General features: G+C 37.9%; 2 protein-coding genes across 5 annotated transcripts in view; one reads left to right on the plus strand and one right to left on the minus strand.

Annotated features, from left to right (window-relative positions):
* foxj3 (forkhead box J3) overlaps nt 1–18,510 on the minus strand; it is a 126,909-nt gene extending 108,399 nt beyond the window's left edge. For all 4 annotated transcript variants that reach the window (XM_067430823.1, XM_067430821.1, XM_067430822.1 and 1 more), the window contains exon 1: nt 18,284–18,510. The gene's annotated coding sequence lies outside the window, so the exon portion shown is untranslated. The remainder of the gene's footprint in view (nt 1–18,283) is intronic.
* Nucleotides 18,511–19,517: 1,007 nt separating this feature from the next.
* ppcs (phosphopantothenoylcysteine synthetase) lies at nt 19,518–21,970 on the plus strand. The gene is made up of 4 exons (XM_067431666.1): nt 19,518–19,647; nt 20,060–20,601; nt 20,686–20,789; nt 21,212–21,970. Exons 2-4 carry the CDS (start codon nt 20,067–20,069, stop codon nt 21,530–21,532), a joined length of 960 nt encoding a protein of 319 aa, XP_067287767.1. The 5' UTR covers nt 19,518–19,647; nt 20,060–20,066; the 3' UTR covers nt 21,533–21,970.
* The last annotated feature ends 25 nt before the right edge of the window (nt 21,971–21,995 follow it).

Raw genomic sequence — 21,995 nt, forward strand, 5'->3', positions numbered from 1 at the left:
GATTTTGGTCATCCCAACCTGTTGAGAAGTGAAAGGTTAGTGAATGATTGATAATGTGATCTCGGTAAGGATGTTCACACTGGCATATAGTTATCATAGCAATAACAGGAGGGCAAAAACCAGTGCAGGAACATACTGGCCAAGTGAAGTTTTAGTTAAAAATAAATAAAACGATGAATAATAAGTTCTGTTGTCATATTCATATTTTCTGTTTTTTTTTTCTCGTGGTATCGATATCGAGGTATTTTAGTCTGGTATCGTATCAAAGTCAAAAATTTGGTATCGTGACAACACTACTCTGTATTGTAATACTTTTGCGCTATGAAAGATTATTAATAGCCTTTCTTGTTCTGCCCTATCTATAATATGTTGCTGCCTCAATAAAAATATGTGCTATACATTTTAAATAAATGTAATTTCTTAGTATATTTCTATTTCTATAAATATATTTACTTGTTTTTTATGAATGTATTGTGTAACATTTTACCAGATTTAGAGCTACACTTCTTCACTTTTATGGTTTTCTTTATTTTTTCCCCACTAAATGTTTAGATTTTATACAATTATTATGCACTTGTAATTTTGTAAATTTTGCTGCTGAATTATTCACTAATCTAATTTATTCACCATCTTTAGTAGTATATTTGTCATAGATTGTGATTATATATATTTGTTTTATTTGTTGTTTTTCTTTATAATGAAATTGTCTGTATTTGTTAGATTGTGTTTAACTCACAAAAGAGTGAATATCAGCTCAACAGACTGAGGTATAGAAATTCTACATATAATTTTTAAACAAAATTGGTAGTGGATTGGTATTGGTTTAATATCGGTAAATACTCAGAAATTTTTATATCAGATCGGTTCTGAAAAAAATGATATCGGTGCATCACTATTTACAAGTGTTTCATCTGGCTTTAAACTGGCTTAAATCATGAGGCATTTGATTTGTGGTTTGTATGGGAGAACTCTGCACTGAACTCGAGCACTTCTCACTGCTTGACTGTCCTTACGTGAATACTTGACAGGATGTGCATTTTTACATTTTTTTTAGACCATTCAAAACCAATAACCTGTGAAAGAGAACTTAAGTCGTGATCGCATACTGTCTGAATGATCACGGGATTACTCCGTGACAATCACGATAATGAATATGCACGATATTGTTATCGTGGGCACTTTAAAATATCGTAAATAATAAGTTATTAACAATTTATATTTTTTTTATAATGCACTCAATAATACTTTGCCAATCAACTGTATAAATGCTCAACACCGCTGTATTCTACATCAAAGGGACACGTGCACAGATGTAATATGAGAAGCACATGAACGAGTGAAGGAGACGCGCTGCTGAAGTGCCGCTCGGTGACAGCAGAGGGCGCTGATGAACTACAGAATGCCGCGATTACCCTGGAAACCCCGCAAACAAACGAAACAGACCTAAAAAAAAAAAAGAAAGAAAGAAACCGGGTGTAGTTTTTAAAACAGCCATTCGTTTTTTGTAATCTCAATGTTGTTCATCACAGCACCAAATACTTAATAATTAAAGACTTAATGGGTGATTCTCACGAAAACTTGGTTTTAAAAATGTCAAGCATGAAAATGTAAAACATGCTTAAATTTACTTTTTTTTTCTTCAGACATTAGAAAGAAAGCCTGGAGTATTTGTGAAAATTAATTTTAAAACTTTTACTTAGTATTTAACATTTTTTTTTACATAATTTTGAAAATAAGTCCTCAAAAATCTCATTACCGCAACAGCCTGAAAACATCAACACTGTTAGAAAAGCTAATATATTTTCACATTTTCAAAAATTGAGTATTAATAGTTATGCACAGTTGCTTGAAATTCTAAAATAATTTTTATTTTTAATTTAACAGTTTTTTTTAATTTTTATTCATTTCTCTCATTACCGCAACACCTTCCACAATTTACAACAATTTTTTAAATATATTTCGATGAAACCTGACATATTTTCAAAATGACATGACAAACCTGAAAGAACATAATTTGGAGATTCTGCACATGCATTTAAAATCAAAGTACTATGTTTCTATTAATTAAATTAATAATGAATGAACATCTGTTGCGGTAATGATACATAGGTTTCGGAAATGAGGTTAATTATTTCGGTAATGATAATACGTATACTAGTCTGAGATTTTGTTTAAAAAGTCATTTTAAAGTAGAAACAACAGATAATATTTGCACAATCAGTCATTCCAGTTCAAAACAGTTTTATTGTGTAGTTTTTGAAAAATACACACACACACAAAAAAATTATATATATATATATATATATATATATATATATTAAAGAAATACATTAGAACAGGAATAAACAGGACAACATAACGTGTGCCTAAAATGAATGAATAATACGTAAATAAAATGTAAGGACTTTTCATCAAAGACAAATATAGTCTCCGTTACGTATGTAACCCTTGTTACCTGAAGGAAGAGAACGGAGACATTACGTCAGTTACTGATGGAATGAGGGTTTCGCTTGGAAGCCAATCGCCTTTGAGATCTACAAAACAAGCCAATGGCATGAGAATACCATGGGTCTGCGGAATTTGCATAGCGCAACTTCGCCGACCTTTGTGCGTACCGTATTTTCCTCACTATAAGGCGCACTTAAAAGCCTTTAATTTTCTCAAAAAGCCACAGTGCGCCTTATAATCCGGAGCGCCTTATATATGGATCAAGGCGCTCTGTCAAAATGTTTCAGTATGAAAAACCAATAAAAACGATTTAATAATAATAAAATGTTTCAGTACGACTGGTAAACTACAAAGCCGCACCGCGTCTCTACAGTCACTATTTGAATGAAGGCAACAGCACTAGTACGGGGCATGAACATCGATGAATTTCGAGGCGGTCCTTCTTGGTGCTTTCGTTTTATGAAAAGACGTAATCTCTCCATACGCAAACGTACTACCGTCTCGCAGCAACTGCCAAAAGATTACCAAGGCTGGGAGATATTGTTAATATGCACATCAACGTTTGAACAACGTTACCATGGGAGTGAATAGAGTTGTCAGAATGCTTAATAAAGTTTGACTTGAGCCCTATTCGCATGGGATTTGTATTAACTTGGACCTCTGTGATTTAGAAATTTCTCCCCCACATCTGAGTTTTGCGTGGCAGTGGCACATTCGCACGTGATAAGCAAACCCTGTGATTTTACTCGAATTTACTAACTTCTCCCGGATATGATGTCAGGACTTGTAAATGTTTTTTCGTTATAGCTGTATGAAATCATAAACAGTCGTATCGATATAGTTTTGATAGTTTTATAGTAATACAAATTATTTCGTTCAGTTAGAGAACCATTACAATTAAAAACTGAACTGAGCACAGACCAGCGGCAGGAGTCAGATTTCATTCATCACGAGTGAGAAGTTGACAATATACGGCGGAAGATTGAGTTTCAAAGCTAAATGTAAAAGCGCCCATTTAAGCAAGCTTGTCATTGTACTGTTCTATTGTTATGTTTTTCATTAAGAATAGTATTGATGTTAATATTAAACACACCATTCAAGCAATTTGCTCCCAAATTGATACTCATTCAAAAGTGAAAGTATAATCCGTGCGGGAATTCATAACGGTGCGCATAATGAATGCAGCCTCCATTCTTAGTGAAAGATAAAGATAGAAATGCGCACAGGAAAAAAAAACTTGCAAAAATGATATACGATCCGCCCAATCCTGTCCAAATCACAGAGATGCCAATTTGCACGGGACTAATATTATCACAGGACCTCAGTGTTCGGCGAAATACGGTAGGTAATTTGCGGGAGAATTTTTGCTTTACAAATTACAGACATGGCCGATTTGCACTGGATTAAGATCACAGACAACCTCTGCAATTATTACAAATCACCAGAGGTAGATAATACTAATTCTGTGCGAATAGTCAGTTTGTCTGACTGTTTTGTTGACATTCCCTTTAGCACAGCTCCATCTAGTGGATGCATAGCGCAAACCCAGTCAAACGTTTGACTGCAGTAGTTTCTATTCTATGCGCCTTATAATCCGGTGCGCCCTATATATGAAAACAGTTTTAAAATAGGCCATTCATTGAAGGTGCGCCTTATAATCTGGTGCGCCTTATAGTGCCGAAAATACGGTATATAAGGAGCTGCACTACACTCTCGCATTATGTTTACCTGCTGAGGAGCTGAGCACTCAGGCCGTACCACCAGTACAGCAGCTGTGACATAGGGACGTAAGGTCTCCGTTCCCTTCCTTCGGGGACCAAGGGTTACATGCACTCACCTAAAGGATTATTATGAACACCATACTAATACTGTGTTTGACCCCCTTTCACCTTCAGAACTGCCTTAATTCTACGTGGCATTGATTCAACAAGGTGCTGAAAGCATTCTTTAGATAGTTGGCCCATATTGATAGGATAGCTTGCAGTTGATGGAGATTTGTGGGACGCACATCCAGGGCACGAAGCTCCCGTTCCACCACACCCCAAAGATGCTCTATTGGGTTGAGATCTGGGGACTGTGGCGGCCATTTTAGTTCAGTCAACTCATTGTCATGTTCAAGAAACCAATTTGAAATGATTCAAGCTTTGTGACATGGTGCATTATCCTGCTGGAAGTAGCCATTAGAGGATGGGTACATGGTGGTCATAAAGGGATGGACATGGTCAGAAACAAAGCTCAGGTAGGCCGTGGCATTTAAACGAGTCCCAATTGGCACTAAGGTGCCTAAAGTGTGCCAAGAAAACATCCCCACACCATTACACCACCACCACCAGCCTGCACAGTGGTAACAAGGCATGATGGATCCATGTTCTCATTCTGTTTACGCCAAATTCTGACTCTACCGTCTGAATGTCTCAACAGAAATCGAGACTCATCAGACCAGGCAACATTTTTCCAGTCTTCAACTGTCACAATTTTGGTGAGCTTGTGCAAATTGTCGCCTCTTTTTCCTGTGTGTAGTGGAGATGAGTGGTCCCCGGTGGGGTCTTCTGCTGGTGTAGCCCATCCGCCTCAAGGTTGTGCGTGTTGTGGCTTCACAAATGCTTTGCTGCATACCTCGGTTGTAACGAGTGGTTATTTCAGTCAAAGTTGCTCTTCTATCAGCTTGAATCAGTCGGCCCATTCTCCTCTGATCTCGAGCATCAACAAGGCATTTTCTCCCACAGGACTGCTGCATACTGGATGCTCTTCCCTTTTCACACCATTCTTTGTAAACCCTAGAAATGGTTGTGTGTGTGTAAATCCCAGTAACTGAGCAGATTGTGAAATACTCAGACCGGCCCATCTGGCACCAACAACCATGCCACGCTCAAAACGGCTTAAATCACCTTTCTTTCCCATTCTGACATTCAGTTTGGAGTTCAGGAGATTGTCTTGACCAGGACCACACCCCTAAATGCATTTAAGCAACTGCCATGTGATTGGTTGATTAGATAATTGCATTAATGAGAAATTGAACAGGTGTTCCTAATAATCCTTTAGGTGAGTGTATGTAACCGAGACGTTCGCTTTCAGTCAGTACACTATGAGTTGCATCAGTTACTGACGGAATGGGGGTTCCCAAATCAATCTTGCCACAACGGCTGTCTTCCAGCATCCTGCGCTGACCACAGCTCCCTGCCGTGAGTCTTAGGCCCGAACAAGGGGCTAGGCTCAATGCCAATACCAAGGTACACTGGGAAGCATATCCCACGTGGAGAAATGCAACATTATGCCTTACTGTAGGGAGGACTTAAGAATACACTTATTACCCACGTATGGACTGCATTTGGAGCACTCTGGGGTATCCAGCCACAGGTCGAATGTTTCAACCCCAGGAGTGGTAAGGGTCTTGCCAAGGGAAGACATGTGCTCGGAGCGACTTTGCCTGGAAAACCACACGTGGGGGTTGCCCAATGGGGGAACTATGCACATGGAGGCACCTAGCCTAACACGAGGGCTGACCAAGCGGGCATGCACTCTAGTGTCAGCATCAACAGTGCTGGAGGAACTCTGGGCTTATTGAGAAACTCATCTGAGTAAATATGCGCATGCATCCAATACGTGGAGTGGAATGTCGCAGCAAGTGATGACACCTGGACCTGTCCAATTTCTGGCCACTTGGAGAGAGTACGCGGATGAACACTGGCTCCACTTGCGAATCTTGCGAATGTGTTGGGTGTCGCCCAGCCTGCAGCTCTACAAATGTCTGTTAGCGAAGCGCCATGCGCTAAAGCCCAAGAGGAGGCCACACTCCTAGTGGAGTGTGCTCTAACCCCTAGGGGGCATGGCATGCCCTGAACCTGATATGCCAGGACAATGGCGTCCACTATCCAGCTAGACAACCTCTGCTTGGAGAGAGCCTTCTTTTTCTGCTTCCCTCCGTTTCAGACAAAGAGCTGGTCTGAGAAAGTAAGGAGGTTCTTCCTCAGAGGTATTGACAAGGGAGGTGCTGTTGAAAGGAGTATGAGTTCGGAGAACCAGGTCTGGCCGGGCCAATACGGGGCGACCAAAATAACCTGCTCCCTGATCTTACACAGTAGCTGTGCTGGAAGGCTCACTGGGGGAAACTCATATTTGCGTGGGTCCCGCGACCAGCTGTGTGCTAGTGTATCCGTACCGGCAGTGGGAAGAGTAGTTGGAGGCAAACAGATCTATCTATGCATCGCCGAACTGTTCCCAAATCAGCTGAACAGTCTGGGGATGGAATCTGCATTCCCCCAGAAGTGGCTGAAACTGTGAGAGCTCGACGGCTGCACGATTCAGGTCACTCGGGATGTGAACGGCATGAAGTGACCTCCGATGCTTTTGACTCCATAGGAGGAGATGGCAGGCGAGTTGCAACATCCGGCAAAGAAGCTTTTTTTTCTCAATTGCTGACTGTCTGCAATGAAACATCATAAAGCAAAATATCAACAGTTATAACACTTTAAATTTATATTAAATTCATAAGAGTTTTAAAAGTAATAAACTATGTTTAAATTCTCATTTCCGAAACAGACGTTCTCTTTACCGCAACTGCCGTTAAATGGTTGCGGTATATGAGAGTGGTGTTGCGGAGGATGAGGTACCTTAGTATTTTTTGCTAAAAATAGAGAAGCCATGAAGGCTTTGCTACTTTTTTCATCAGTGCATATAATTAGACTTTAATAAAGAACATTTTCATAAAAAATTGTAAATGTAACAATTTTCGAAATGTAGAAAACTACCTGTTTCGGTAATGATAATCAAAATGTTGTGTAAACATTCTGACAAGAGAATATTTAACATTTAACTGTAGAGATCTAAAGAGATGATCTTACCTGGTAGCCATCTTGAAGTTAACTGGTCCATGTGCTCGGTCACTTAAAACCAAACTGTATTTAATTTATTTTTGTGCACTTAAACAGTCCTCAAAAAGTGTTGCGGAGGATGAGAACATCAGGCATGGACGCATAACTTTCCTAATTTTTCTCCATTATTGTTATACATGAATCATCAGCAAATTATGTTTCTGTCATCTGAAATAATTAAGTAAAACATCCATTTATTTTTTTCTAAATATTTCTATGTTAATTTGTTTAAATTACAACATAACACACATTCAAACACAGCGGGACGCATTGCGGTAATGAGAATTTCAGCAGAAAATGCAATAAAATAAAATAATAATAAATTCTTATCATGAAATCACACATTGTGCAAGGTAGAGAACAGTATTGTCTTTATTCTGATGCTTTTTAATATTACTTTATTACACATTTTATATTTAAAATCATTAGTGCCATGGTCTTTTAATGGTTTCGTGAGAATCACCCTAATAGGCTATTTATTTTCAAACTTAAACATGTTTTTTGTCATGTGCATTATATGTTTTAATCTGGACTACAACATGCCCTAATAATTAGACTGTTCTGATTATTTGTTATTGTTCAGTAAAACTTTGAGACATAGGACTTCATTAGTTAACATGTTAATTCATTATTACCAAACTGACAATGAAAAATACTTATAAAGAATTAATTATTCTAAGTAATGTTAATTTCTTAGTTACTGTTTAATAACATTAAAATCAAAATCACTTTTTTAATGGACTCTGTTATGCTATGGCAACACTTTTTTTTGCAACTTATTTCAATATCATGATAATATCGTATATCGTGATAAAACTTCAGCAATTAATCGCAACATGAAAAATTGATATCGGCACATGCCTGGTACCGACTAAGTACCATGAAATGTTTATGGTATTGGAACAGACTACTGGAATTTTGGTATTGTGACATCACTAATCGAGACGCATTAAATTCTACTTTACAACAATAATATAATTGCTAAGATAAACCAAACTTTGCCATGAAGACCTTTGAGTTTCTGTGCTCATGGACACCTTGACACTTGGTCAGGTGGAAACAGGGCTTGTGGCCAAACTTCCGGCTTGTGGCCAACCTACATCAACCTCAAATTAAACTGTAAACTGCTGATGAAGTGACTCTTAGAGTGGCTCTGGAAATGAAGTTCATGCATTCATAACCACATATAGTGATGCGCCAGAGGCTAAAAACAGCACGAGTATCATACGCGCTTCAGTCACTGCTCTTATTAGATTGCGGTCATTCTTAAAGTACCACTACTAATAAAATGTCATATTGTACAGATTTTAATAGAAGGGTCTCGCAATATTATCACAGTATAATTGAGATGGATAAAACTGGAGTACATTGAGTCCATCAACACCCCCAAAGCTTGCACAGTCCTATACCTCTCCTGGATCAACATTTCATTCAGTAACATTAGGCAGTTTTGATTTATATATGCTGTTCGATTTTGATGATGTGTTATTTTCCATTTGCATCTGCTTACATGAGCTATTGATTGTTTCTGCTTCCTTTTAGCCAGTTTTGATCCGGAGATTCCCACCGTATTAGGGATGGGCAACAGTGGTCGAGTACTCGAGTACTCGAATGTGACAGTGATGATCGATCGATCATGAAAACGATGATCGCCCTGACTTTACAAAATCTATTTTTCGGATTGATTATTGCGTCATTCCAGACCGTGAAATAAAGTGAAACTGAAGCAAGCAGTGATGCCTGGAAGCACTGTGATCATAAAATAAAGTGCAAGATGTGCAGCGCCAATCTGTCATATACACAGCATTATAATAAGAACTCAACTGTAATAGAATGTTATATTCTTTCTGCTTTAGTTCCCCGTGCATCAGCACGCCGTTAAAGGAAATCCACAACAAGAGTTACATCAGTTACGTCAAGTTCATGTGCGCATCTGCGTCCTTTTCCGCAGATGCAAGTTGTAATTACTTGTTTAATACTTGATTATATGTTGTCTATATCTGATTAATCTCATATAGGACGGCATTTGGTTGAGTTTAAGAACCAGCTAGCAAAGCGCTGCCGTTATATCGGCTGCATGGTGTTCATTCTTTTCAGCTTCAGCTCATATGCGAACAGCCCGCCATTATCGACTTTGGGTTATTTGAAACTGTAATATTCTTTTTAGATAGGCTATTTCTTTTTTTAAATCATTGATAATATTAATAATGCAGCAGCGTTATTTGTTCTCATGTTTTAACAGAAGACCTATGTTTTAAAGTTGTTTTGGATTTGAAAATGCGCAGTGATGCCTGTAATCACTTTGATCATGAAAAATAAAATTATGTGCAGAACCAATCTGTCGTTTACATAGCATTATAATGAGAACACGATTGTAATAGTGTTGTAAATGATCTGTGGTTTCAAAGTAGTTGGCTGTGTATTAGCGTTGTTGTAAAAGGCGCATTTAAAATGAGTTTCCCTTTCAAGCTTGTAAAATACTAGCATGGCCAAGTTCACGTGCCCATTTGCGTCCTTTTGGGCAGATATAAATTGTATCTGATTAATCTCATATAGGATGCGTTTAGAGTTTATTAATCCACTACCAAAGCTCTCCAGGCTGGTGTTTCAGCTCAAGTACAATGTCTGATAATATTGATTGGGTTATTTGAGAAGGTTATTTTGTTTTTTCAAAGACATTTATGCCACAAATCTAGCAGTTATTTATTTTATAGTCACATATTTGTCACATATACAAATTTGCATAGACATCTCATGTTTGTGTTAACATTAATTTCGTAACAGTCTTAAAATAGTTTCATATCTCCATGACGGAGACTCCCACCCTCCGCCCATGGTTAATTGAGTACTCGTTTTTGAGACCTATCGACGAACGAAATGAGAATTTGACAAAAATGTCCATCCCTACACGGTATAACATTGAAAACACAGAGAGTTTCATCAATGGCAGGAAGGCATCAATATTGGGGAGTGGGGTGTTATAAAATCTTCCCCAGTCCAAATAATTTGAATTGGTAGCATGTGTTAAACACTGCAACTAAATTAATCAAAAAAAATCCTCAACTGTATTATTAATTCAACCGTGCTAAGCAAACATCGCTGGGTGCTACTTCCTTGGTCAGCCTATTAACCATTATTCTTTCAAAACACTGCAAATAGCAAACATTTTTATGGGGCAAAATTTATCCAACTTCAGGATCTCTCAAGGAGACGCAAAAGTGCAACACTGAGGTATTCTGGGTTAGCTAAGTTATATTAAATAATTAAACTGCTTCAGGAAAGTGACCAAAATCATTATTCAATTCTCCAATTAGCATAATACTATGTCAAATTAAAGTTGAAAAGGTGAAACACTAAGAGCTTTCAATCCTTTTTAAAGTTGTTTTGAAATACAGAAAAAATGCAACACTATTTAAAATAAACAGTCTGCTATTTTGCAATATTTAAAGGCAACTTTAACAACAAAACTTGAACATTTCTACAGCAACTAAACCAATTAGCTTTATTAATCAGAAAAATGTCTGCATTACAGCTTTGGCTACTCAAGACATTCATTTGGGGAAAACGAACCAAAACATAGAGGGAACCTGGCAGAAATTGCTCTCGGAGCACAGAGCACGGATAATTGTCCATCTTTAGCAAGTTATTAGGGCTTCTCCAGAAGTGCATTTGTAACTACAGCGGGGTGTGCTGTAAGCTAAAGTAATTAAAATGGTTATTAAATGGTATTATTAGCTGAGCTTGATTATGATTATTTAAGCTGTGTAATCTAGGTAAAATCCTTTCCTGCTCACAGCGTCCATGTCTCTGCAGAACAAAAGAGTATCCTTTACCTTTAGTATGCACCAAGTGAAATATTCTGTGATGTTCTACTATTTTAAGAGACACAAGATACACAAAGTCCTTTTATTCCACTGTGACGCACACTTGCAGACCGGCCTGTTTCACCAAGGACAAATTGGCAATGCAGCAAGAATTTTTTCTGCAGTCATACCGAAAGGAATGAATATGCACCAAGGTGTATCCCCAAACATTTCATTGACGTGCCTGTGGTAAACAGATGGCATGTGTAGTCAAATAGGTAATGCTGTATGGTTAATGAAATTGACTGACAACATTCAACCTACTGAAAGCACAAAATGCTATAGTAGATTGGGAAGGTGGTCAGTCAAACCAATGCAAGAGGCCAAAAAGGCAGTCAAGGCCCCATTTGCACCCGTGAAAAACTTGATCTGGATGGTAGAATGGGTCTCCAGCCAGGTAATGGGGGCGGATGACACATAATCTGTCCACTGCACTGCATATCTGGAGTTCCAACTGCTGTTGGATCTGCCAGTGCAGCACAGCACAGACCAACATCTAACAAAGTTCTCTGTACACGGAGAGACTGGTAGAGCTCTGGCAGTGTATTTCAGCATTAATAAAAAATGAAAGTATAGTGCTTCGGTAGATCCGTGCTCCTCTTCCCAGGGGTGGGGGGTTGTTTGAAAAACTCTGAACCAGTGCAGCATTCCCATATCCACCCATATCTAGTGAGGGGCTCTTTAAAAATTCATTAATTTACAGCAAAAATAGATTAAAGCACCCAGCTGAGCAAAACTCAAAATTTGGCTCCTGAATAACATTAATAATAAAACAGCTCCCAAAAGCCCCAGGGGTTTCGCCTGAAGAAACTGTGTTGGCTTCAGCTCACCTCATAATACCTTGTGAAAAGCTATATTTCTGTATTTGCTAAAATATTGTAATTGTCATTCACTGAATTTGAACATAGCCTTGAAACTGCAATCTAGCCCAAAAATGCCTGGCCATGAAACTGCAGTTACTGTAATTGCCCTGGTCAGTTCTTAATGAGGTTCACTTAAGTGCAATTATCCCCCAGTGATCTTTCACATAAAGAGACTTCTTGTACATGAAAAAGTGGGCTCACACAATATGACTGCAAACATGTTTCAGATTGGTAGCATAGATGAATGGCTTCATAGCTCATCTGCATTCTAGTGATGAACGGCTTTGCTAATGAAGAGCGAGCTACTTACTGACTCTCACAACTAGCACAGCAAGGCTTCATATTGAATTTTGCCATAACAAGAGCTTCGGCATTCAAGGCATCATTGCAAAAGCTGTGATAAACAATACAAAATAGGGATGAGCCAAAATGGTTGACTTAGTCACCCAACAACTGATTATTAGAGTGACTGACAAGCGGGTTGCCATTGGCATATTTTATGGTGACAAAATGAGATGTTCAGTTAAGTTTTGTTTGTGCATTAACAGAAAACAACATGGACTAAAAGATCAATATTGGGATTTGAGAATCAACATTTGGTTTGTCAAAATCAAGATCAGTTAAAATTGAGAAATCAATATTGTTTAACACAGCCCTATATCTAAGCAGCTTTTAAGCTGCACTCACTGTTCATGTATCCTTAAAGAGGTACTTCAGTGCTGGGAAGATGAATCTGTATATAAAGTGGGTCATCAATGTAGTAGAAATGTGAAATTATTTTTGAATTTGGTGCTTTCTAGACTGAGAAAAGACAGAAAATGTATTGTCTCATGGGGAAAGACTACAATTCCCTGTGAGGCCATTCCCAAAGCCACCAACTTGATTACTGTGACTGAGTTGAAGAAGACACTACAATTAAAAACTAAACGTGTCTGTTCAATATAATGAGTGAGTCACCGCGCGAGTGTCACAGCACTGAGCACTAACTGCAGGAGTGAGATAAATGAGCTGATGAGCTCTCGTGATGAGAACTGAAGTAATCACGACTACACTCGCAGCATACATTCACAACGCAAGTTCAGTCTGGTGATGTTTCAATTCATGCCTTTGCAAGCTTAACTTTCATAGAAATTAATTTGAGAAGTTAAAAGACTTACATTGCTCACCATAGCTCCATTTAAATGAGTGCCTGTAGCTGCGAGGTGAGCTGTGAGTGTAATCTCCCATCCCCCATGCGCGGGATCAAAACATGCGGAAATGTCTCCTTCTGCTGGCTGTAGTCTTTAGCCTTTGGCCAAACATTCCTCCTATGATGCAAATATCGTCAATTTGCGTCATAGGAGGAATTTTTCAAGAAATAAAATGCATAAATCTCTTGTCCCAGGGGGATGTGAGGGGGGAAAGCACAATCATTTGAATATACTACAGGGTTTCTACTGATACAAAGCCATATGCTAATCGCTGAAGTAACCCTTTAAAGGTGCAGTGTGTAGTGTTTATGAGAATCTATTGACAGAAATGCAATATAAAATACATAACTATGTTTTCAGTGGTGTATGAAGATGACATATTTGTCCTGTGTCAGCCACTGTAGCTTCTCTATGTGCTTCGAAAGAGAGGGGTGAGTGGAGGGCGGTTGCGATTCACAACCTCACCGCTAGATGCCGCTAAAATGTACAAACTGTACCTTGAACTAGTCTGATTAGTTTTTCAGACAATGTTATTTTGATAAATAACATTTTAATAAAATATATTAAAATGTTATTTATCAAAAACCGTTAAAAAGGCTGTAATGTTAATGGTGGCAGCTTGCTTGAATCAACACTGCTTACCAGAATGTAAATGATTCTGCATTTAACTAATAAACCATAATTATTTTAACACTAGCATTGCAAGAGTGCTATGCTCTAACTAATTTCTATGCTTAACAAGCACCAACACGTACTGATAAACCACTGAAGGTAGCAATAAGTAAAATATGACAATACATAATACAACATAGTAACAAACATTATTTTTATCAAGATATTTAAAGTCATCGCCAGAAGGCGAGTAAGAGCAACGCTACACGCGGTTACCTGATGGGCGGTATCTGATCAGGGGAAGCCATGCATTTAGCTTGCCTGGACCCCATTTACCAACAGGGGTCTGATAACTTCATCTCACGGACTACCATTTGAATAATCACTTCAACAAGGGGGAAAAATTAAAAGCCTCTGAGTGAGACAGGGCTGGGCAAAGGGCCACCGCTGAATTCCAAATGAGCAATTGATATGCAAAAGGTGAGGGGTTGTCTCTTCTTTGCCCACGTCAGTGCTCAATCTACACACGCTCACTACTAATTCAATGTCATTATGGTGCTTTTTAATATTACAAATTAATATCTGTCTGACTGTGAAAATATAATGGGGAAAATGGGAAGCAAACCACTTGTTGCAACCAGACAGAAAAAGACAGAAAATGATACACTGGTTTCACACGACACAAATGTAAGAGAACAGATGTTTGTGCAGCACAGCTGGAAAAAGGCTTAACTTCGCTAAATGTGGGACAAAATCTCATCAACCAATTCAGCAGAGGAAAAAATAAAAAAATAAAAAAAAGGTTTTGGGAATGCCTCAAAAAACACCGTAAACAGTGTAACAGTAAAAACAGCTCATTACACTGAACACCGTATAGCTCCAACGTATAAAAAATTAATAACGCAGTCGCCGAAGATCTAAAGCACCATACAATGCCCCATTTGGCGTGTAGCCTATGGCGTCGTTTAGCGATGATAAAGTAGGTGGAATGCATAAAGCCAGCAGTTTCCAGGTGAGTTTAGACATAGCGGCAGGATGCCCACTGAGGCCTGAGGGCAAGACGGAGACGAGTCTGTATGCAATACTGCAGCCGAGGCCTCGTCAGATCCTGGCATGGGAACAGTTATGCTACGCTACAACAGATGCCATGCTTGTGCTCTTTAACAGCTCCCATTCCAGCCCATTTAGCAAAGCACTAATGAACAACATACAGAACAAGTTGTAAGATAAAAGACACTTAAGGGCTAATACCTTTCTTAAGACAGGATTTAAAACCAGAGTAACAAAAACTTCTTTCATGGCTACTCTCAATCTAAGATATAAAAACGCTTTAGCATAAATGCAATCAGATTAAGAGAATATTAACACTAATTATGAATCATTCATGTTATGTACTTAATGATATGTATGTAATATCCTTATACATTAATATAAAAATTGAAAAATAAGAACCATATTAGTTTTATTTGATGAATTTTAAACCTGACTGACTAAACATTTAATCATTATAACACATATCTAATAACATTTCAGACAAAACAAGTATGATTGGTAATCAATTTATAAGTTTTTCTTGTGTTCTCAGTCACTTTCCACCCTGTTGGTCTTTTCTAATATCTATATATAATATGCATTTAACTAACAAATGTCAAGTCCCTAATGACATTATCCTCCAGGAAATGACATTTTGGTGGGAAAACAACAGCAAAACCATGAGTAAGCAAGCAGCAATGAATTATGGTATTAGCTGATCAAATTTAATATATATAAACATTTGATTACTTTATACAATATGTAGCTAAAAGTCTACTTCTTTAAGCCTATCTAGTGCTTGAAGTTTTTCCAGTTTTCAGTCATTTCATTTGTGTATGTTCAATTGTGTTTTTTTGTCCTGTTGCTTGCTATTATTTTCCTTGTTCCTATTTTATCACTGACTGTGTACTTGACTTCAGTGAGCTTGATGTTTTTAACTTATGTAAGTTAGGCTAAACTTCATTTTTTATGTTTATATTTTGAAATTGGAGATAGCATCATTCAATTTTGATAACTTTATTTAAAGCAAAAATAGCCATTTATTGATATACACTGTTATTGTGAAATTAAATTAATCACATTGTGTAATAAAGTTTTGGTACTGCCCACCCCATGGCCTGAAAGTATGCTTTTACATTTTATATGAATACAGAAATTAAAAAATGCACAGCATAACATGCATGATTTGAATCATTTTTAAACAAATGTAAAAATGTTTTTGAAGCAATAATTGTAAATACTAAAAGGCATTTCAGCACAAGAACCACCAGGCGTGTTCTGACAGGCAACTGATGGTTCAATCATTTTCTACGTTCTGTGAGCTGACAACCCAAAGACAAACAAGTCTGGTGCTAACGTGAATCTTTCACACTATTGTACTGCCACACTGACTGGGTGGGGAAAATATGTCTCGGGTAGTTCACATATGTCTATCATTCAATATTTTAAGCATGCTGGTGCATATTTCAACATCTCCATTCGTACTCTTAGTGAATGGGGAGGGGGGAATCCCATTATAACTAATAGAATGCTGATGGTCAAACTTTATCAGGCCATTACAAATGTAACGTGAATGCAAAAATATGCAGACAAGTTGTCTTTGTTAACTACAAGCAAAACCATTGTTTTTTTCATGCACTGGTGAATTTTAAGATGCTGGCCTATTATTTTGTTCCATAACATGTTTTCAGATAGAAAACATCCAAAATACACATTTAAATGTTTATTTCATTACACTTTCTCTAAATTCATATGTACATTTTCATTACAAAATATAAAAAGGATGTTTGTGTGTGTGTGTGTGTGTGTGTGTGTGTGTGTGTGTGTGTGTGTGTGTGTGTGTGTGTGTGTGTGTGTGTGTGTGTGTGTGTGTGTCAGAGATCTCCACTTCAGTACCACTTTCTGCTTTTATTCCAATATATTCTGATGTTATTACAGAGGGGGTTTTTAATATATAATTTGTGTGATTTATATTTTATTCCTAAAAAAACATGAAAAATATTTTACCTTACTGTTGACTAACTTATTTCTGATTTAGTTTCAAGTTTATTTGTCATATGCACAAGATGTCAGTGAGTTTCCACTTTGAAATGCTTGCTTGTCATTCTATAGCAGAAAATACAGATACAAATACCAAGATTAAAAACATGGAATAAAATAATTCAATATATGGACTGGCATGATCCTTTGAAATCTAATGTCAACAAAATGAAAGAAATAAAAAAATTATTTATGCAACTAAGTGCATATTATTTAGATAACTTTTTACATAATTCAACATACCGTTTCAGAAAACGTGTAATACATTACTGTAATATTTACTGTGATTAATCATCTGGCGAGGTATAAATTAAAAATATCTATGTTACCCATCATCACCTGTGGTGCTTTGGTTTAATGTCATATTATGGCAGCTCCATGTAAATTATAAACGTTAGACATTGCGATATAAACATGAAAGCAAATTCAACACAGACCACAACATGACAATAAAAGTCTCTATTTGCAGTAGCTCGAGGGGAAACCCCAAAATGCAGACAGCGGGTAACATTCCAGCTCCTGACTAGACGTGGGACTAGTCTTGCATTGACTAGATATGCCAGCCAAGGTTGACTAGATATGTGCATGAAATCTTGCAGATGTGGCTCTATAATAGTATCCGAAACTTACGGAGTATTATCACTCGTCGTCGAAATTCACCTATACTGCTAATTCATCCACCATAAGATGACAGAAGAGGTAAATAACTCATGCACAACTTCATTCAGTCAAACTATACATTTAAATACCACTCCATAAACAATCTTAATATCTTGTAAGCACAAAAACAGAGCTCGGATGCATATTCATGGCACCACAAGTTGGCCAGGATTTGTATTTAAATTGACACGCAGCTGCCGCACGTCTGTTTCCAAAATATTAATAGATACGGCCTCCACCTCCAACTACTGTTAGTTGACAGGACCTAAAGTTGTTCGTTTGGCAGTACCCGGTCGAAGAGCCCCCTTCCAGCTCGCCTTACTGACCGAGTTTCAGTCACAAATATTTCACGTCAGACGCCTGTCAGACACGCAAACAAATAGCAGGCGAGCTAAAGTACAACTGGCGGCTAATCAGCAGCTCATTTTCACTACCTGTCTGACAAAAACCGTATTGGCAGCTAGCTGGCTTGCTAACTAAACTTGTTCTCCTGTGACAGTGGAGCTTGCAGTGTCCCCACCTGCCCCCGAACGACGGCGGCGGCGGCAGCAACATACCACTTGAGGCCTGAACGTCCGTCCTCCCGCTCTACTCACAACTTCAGCACCATACAACTAACAGTTAAAGTCGTCCATTTTTCGCGGGCCCTGACTTCAACTTCGCGAGCTCCATGTCGCGAGCTTGTAACGTTCACCAGCACTCACCCAGGCTCGTGTCCGCTACTGGAGGCCAGTGCAGGTCTGTCAAAGTTAGCCGTCCCCTCCCCTTCCTTTTTTCGATCACAGCTCCCTCTCTCTCCTCGATATGAGCCTCAGCTCTCCGTGTTTATCGTGGGTTTGTACCCGCAATCCCTTTACCGGTTCGTCCGTGGCGTCTCCTAGCTTCTCCGCCTCTCTCTCGCTCGTTCGTCTTTCTCTCTGAATAGCTAACATCCGGGGACTGCGCGGATCAAAAATCCGGAACTACTTTTGAGCCGGAGAACGGCCCACTGTACCAAGCTGCGACAGGGATTGCAGCCGGAAAGTAGTGCCTTTAGTGTACACAAAAATATTGTCATGATAATTATTATCAATAACTTTCCATATTTACATTGATCATAATAAGCATAATCGCATCGTACAATAAAAAATGACTTCGAATATTAAATGTAGGCCTGCTAATCATAAGAAACTTTACTGCTATTAACAATGCAGATAATAAAGCTTCTGTCGAATAAATCGCGGTATATACTAATATATATTTTGTGAAGGTGTGACTAGAACCCACCAATATTTATATTTTTTCATTAGTAGGTTTCCATACTGTGTCTGGAGGAAGAAAATTTTTACTCACTTGTTTTACCTTTTTTGTACCCCAAGTGTTTGTATTTTCAAATAAGGCTTTTTATGTTTGTATTTTATTCTATTGTTAATATTTATTAATCTTTTCGTAATTGTGAATCTTTTAATAAAGAGTTAGGTAATATCTTAAGCTTTATTTGTGGAATGGGTAAATATACAATTCTCAATAGTAAGTTTTAATTACTCAAGCCCTTAATGTTTGCAAAATGACAGTTTATATCTGTAGAAATACTTATCATTTCGCATTGCTGAAACAATGCTGCCCCCTGTGAACCTGGAAGTGGACTACATATTTTTACAAATATTTTGTAGTTCATTCCTCCCACAAACCCTACAATGCAATGTTTTCTCCTTTTTTTCTTTCTTTTTTTCCCCTTTTTTGTATATTGGATGGAATATTATACCATTGTGCATTGGCCATAGTAAATTAAATGCATCAAATAAATAACGTATTGTACTCTATTTCTTTTATCTTTATATTTTCTTGTGTGTTTCTTTTGTCTTTCATATTTCTGTTCCGTGATTCATTGAAAACCTTTATTTTGGAATTTACACAGAGGCTCCTCAGCGCCAATCACAACAGCAAAAGCTGCGCATGCGCACACCTAACGACTATAAGTTGTAGGAATTGCTCCTGCTGATATCTCACACCGAGTGTGTTCAAGTTTATTAGGGTCATTCGAAGTTAATTATATTCTTTCGCGTTTTATTCGTGAGTGAGAAAACAGGTAAATCTTTGTTTATCTTATTTAGTTGTTTTGTCAATATCAGCGCGATAACAAGCATACACTGACAGCGATAATGTTTTTGTTTTGGTATGTAGCAACACATACGATTAGTGTAGTACGCATGTTTAGAAGAAAATACATTAGTTTTTGTCAGGTGAATGTCATAATAATGATACTCTTTCTGGACTTGGAATTTGTCCAAGTTAAGTGTGGTTTCATCTGACCTTTATTTAATAGTTGAGCAACAACAGTATATTGACACAGTGCTGCTCAGTGACAAATGTAATGCCATATTATTTTGGATCTGGAATGTGTCAGATGATCATCTTTAGTATATTTCTAATTCCAAATTCGCATTCATAACCCCATGCCTAACGATAACACTTCAATAACTGAAACTTTTTTTCTTCAGGTTTACTATGGCCCACTCTGACCCCTCAGCCCCAAGTGCAGTGGATGGAAGACTGTCTGAAGAGTTTACGGTCCCCTCTCATGTGGAGGACGTCAGGAAACTCATGACAGAGTTTGCTGAACATCACAGATCGGCCGGCCGCAGAGTAGTTCTGATCACCTCGGGAGGAACTAAAGTTCCTCTGGAATCCCGAACAGTACGATTCCTGGACAACTTCAGCAGTGGTCGGCGAGGGGCATCCTCTGCGGAGTATTTCCTGGACTCAGGCTATGCGGTGATCTTTCTGCACAGGCATCGCTCTCTCTACCCATACACTCGTCTATACACTGGGGTCAATTTACTGGATGGCTTACGATTAGAGACTGATAAGGAGGACACTGGTCAAATCCTAGTGGATCAGGACACATTTCCAAACATTGCAAAGGTTTTAAAGCGCTATCAGGCAGTGAAAGCAGCAGGATTACTGCTGCCGGTGGAATTCAACACCTTGTCAGAGTACCTTCATCTTCTCAAAGCTGCAGCCCAAGCATTAAGCTCCATAGGTGCCACTTTTTGATTAGTTTAAGCCAAATACATTTTAGTAGGATTGTTAGTAATTATAACTAATTCTGTTTTTCCCTCCATAGGGTCCAAGGCTATGTTTTATTTGGCTGCTGCTGTTTCTGATTTCTATATCCCAGCTTCTGAAATGCCAGAACATAAAATTCAGTCCTCTAACGGGCCACTTCAGGTGTTGTATAAAAATACAGATATTAATTCTGTATGCTAGGCCAGGGGTTTTTAATCTTTTAGAAACTATGATAATAATATGATCATCCTTATGCAAGGGACCCCGATTCTAACATTTCAAATTCAGCTATATAGCATAATAGATAAAGACCCAATTTATGAAAAATGTGTTAATATTATAAACATGTAAAACACTTAGTTTTTATGTTATTACTTTCTACTCTACATAATACTGTACTGTTTAATGTATTATTTATTTATTTAAAGTAACTGTATCATTTATTTATTTATACATTTTTTAGGTTTTCTCTAAACTTTTTCCAGTACTACCTTGCTGAAAACCCCTGTGCTGCTCTACATTCAGTTCATAAGGGATCCAAACAATGTATGACAAGTACACTCATCTGCTTGTTTGTTATTTAGATAAGTATGAAGATGGTCCCCAAGATGCTGTCCCCATTGGTGAAGGACTGGGCACCTCAGGCATTTGTCATCTCTTTCAAGCTGGAAACAGACCCCTCCATCCTTTTGGAGCGAGCACGGCGTGCCTTAGAAACATACAACCACCAGGCAGTGGTTGCAAATGTTCTTGACACGCGCCGTGGTTATGTGGTCGTCGTCACCAAAGACACACAACATGAGCTGGTCCTAACAGATGAGGAAGTGCAGAAAGAGGTAGAGATTGAGGACAGGATTGTCAGTAATCTGACTGCAGCACACAGTCAATTTATGTCTGAAGTATGAAAAAAAAAAACTTTAGTGTGTAGGCTCATGTTGCTCTATAAGGCAGATGCTGGATGTTTTTTGTCTTGCACAAATTATGCTTACAATTTGAACAGAGAAGCCTATCCTGAAAAATGCACTTCTGTTTGTGGTCGTTCCAATCAACGTCAACAAATTCGGAAAGTTCTCTGTTGTGAAATTCAGTTGCTAATCTAATAATTTCCTTTATATTAATTTAATATGTACAAAGAGAGATCTGCAAGCATTTTAGCCACATTCGTTGGCCTTTAATCAATTTAAAAACAAAATGATATGCTTGGTAGCTATCATGCTAAATTTGCCTTTGCTTAGTGTCTTAAATCTGTTCTTAATCAAACTCAGTGTCTGCTGATGTAAATTAAAATATGTATCAAAGATGTGTAAAAATGTTTCTGCAATAAACATTACACTAAACACTTAGTACTTTTGAATACTATCCACCTAT

Source organism: Pseudorasbora parva, chromosome 22 (assembly GCF_024679245.1).
Source record: "Pseudorasbora parva isolate DD20220531a chromosome 22, ASM2467924v1, whole genome shotgun sequence".
NCBI classification, from domain to species: domain Eukaryota; kingdom Metazoa; phylum Chordata; class Actinopteri; order Cypriniformes; family Gobionidae; genus Pseudorasbora; species Pseudorasbora parva.

Excerpts from the sequence above, each read along its gene's own strand:
- ppcs (XM_067431666.1), top strand. The coding sequence starts at position 20,067 with ATGGCCCACTCTGACCCCTCAGCCCCAAGTGCAGTGGATGGAAGACTG. Across the intron at positions 20,602-20,685 it reads CCAAGCATTAAGCTCCATAG|GGTCCAAGGCTATGTTTTAT; the intron begins GTGCCACTTTTT and ends TTCCCTCCATAG. Across the intron at positions 20,790-21,211 it reads CCTCTAACGGGCCACTTCAG|ATAAGTATGAAGATGGTCCC; the intron begins GTGTTGTATAAA and ends TTTGTTATTTAG.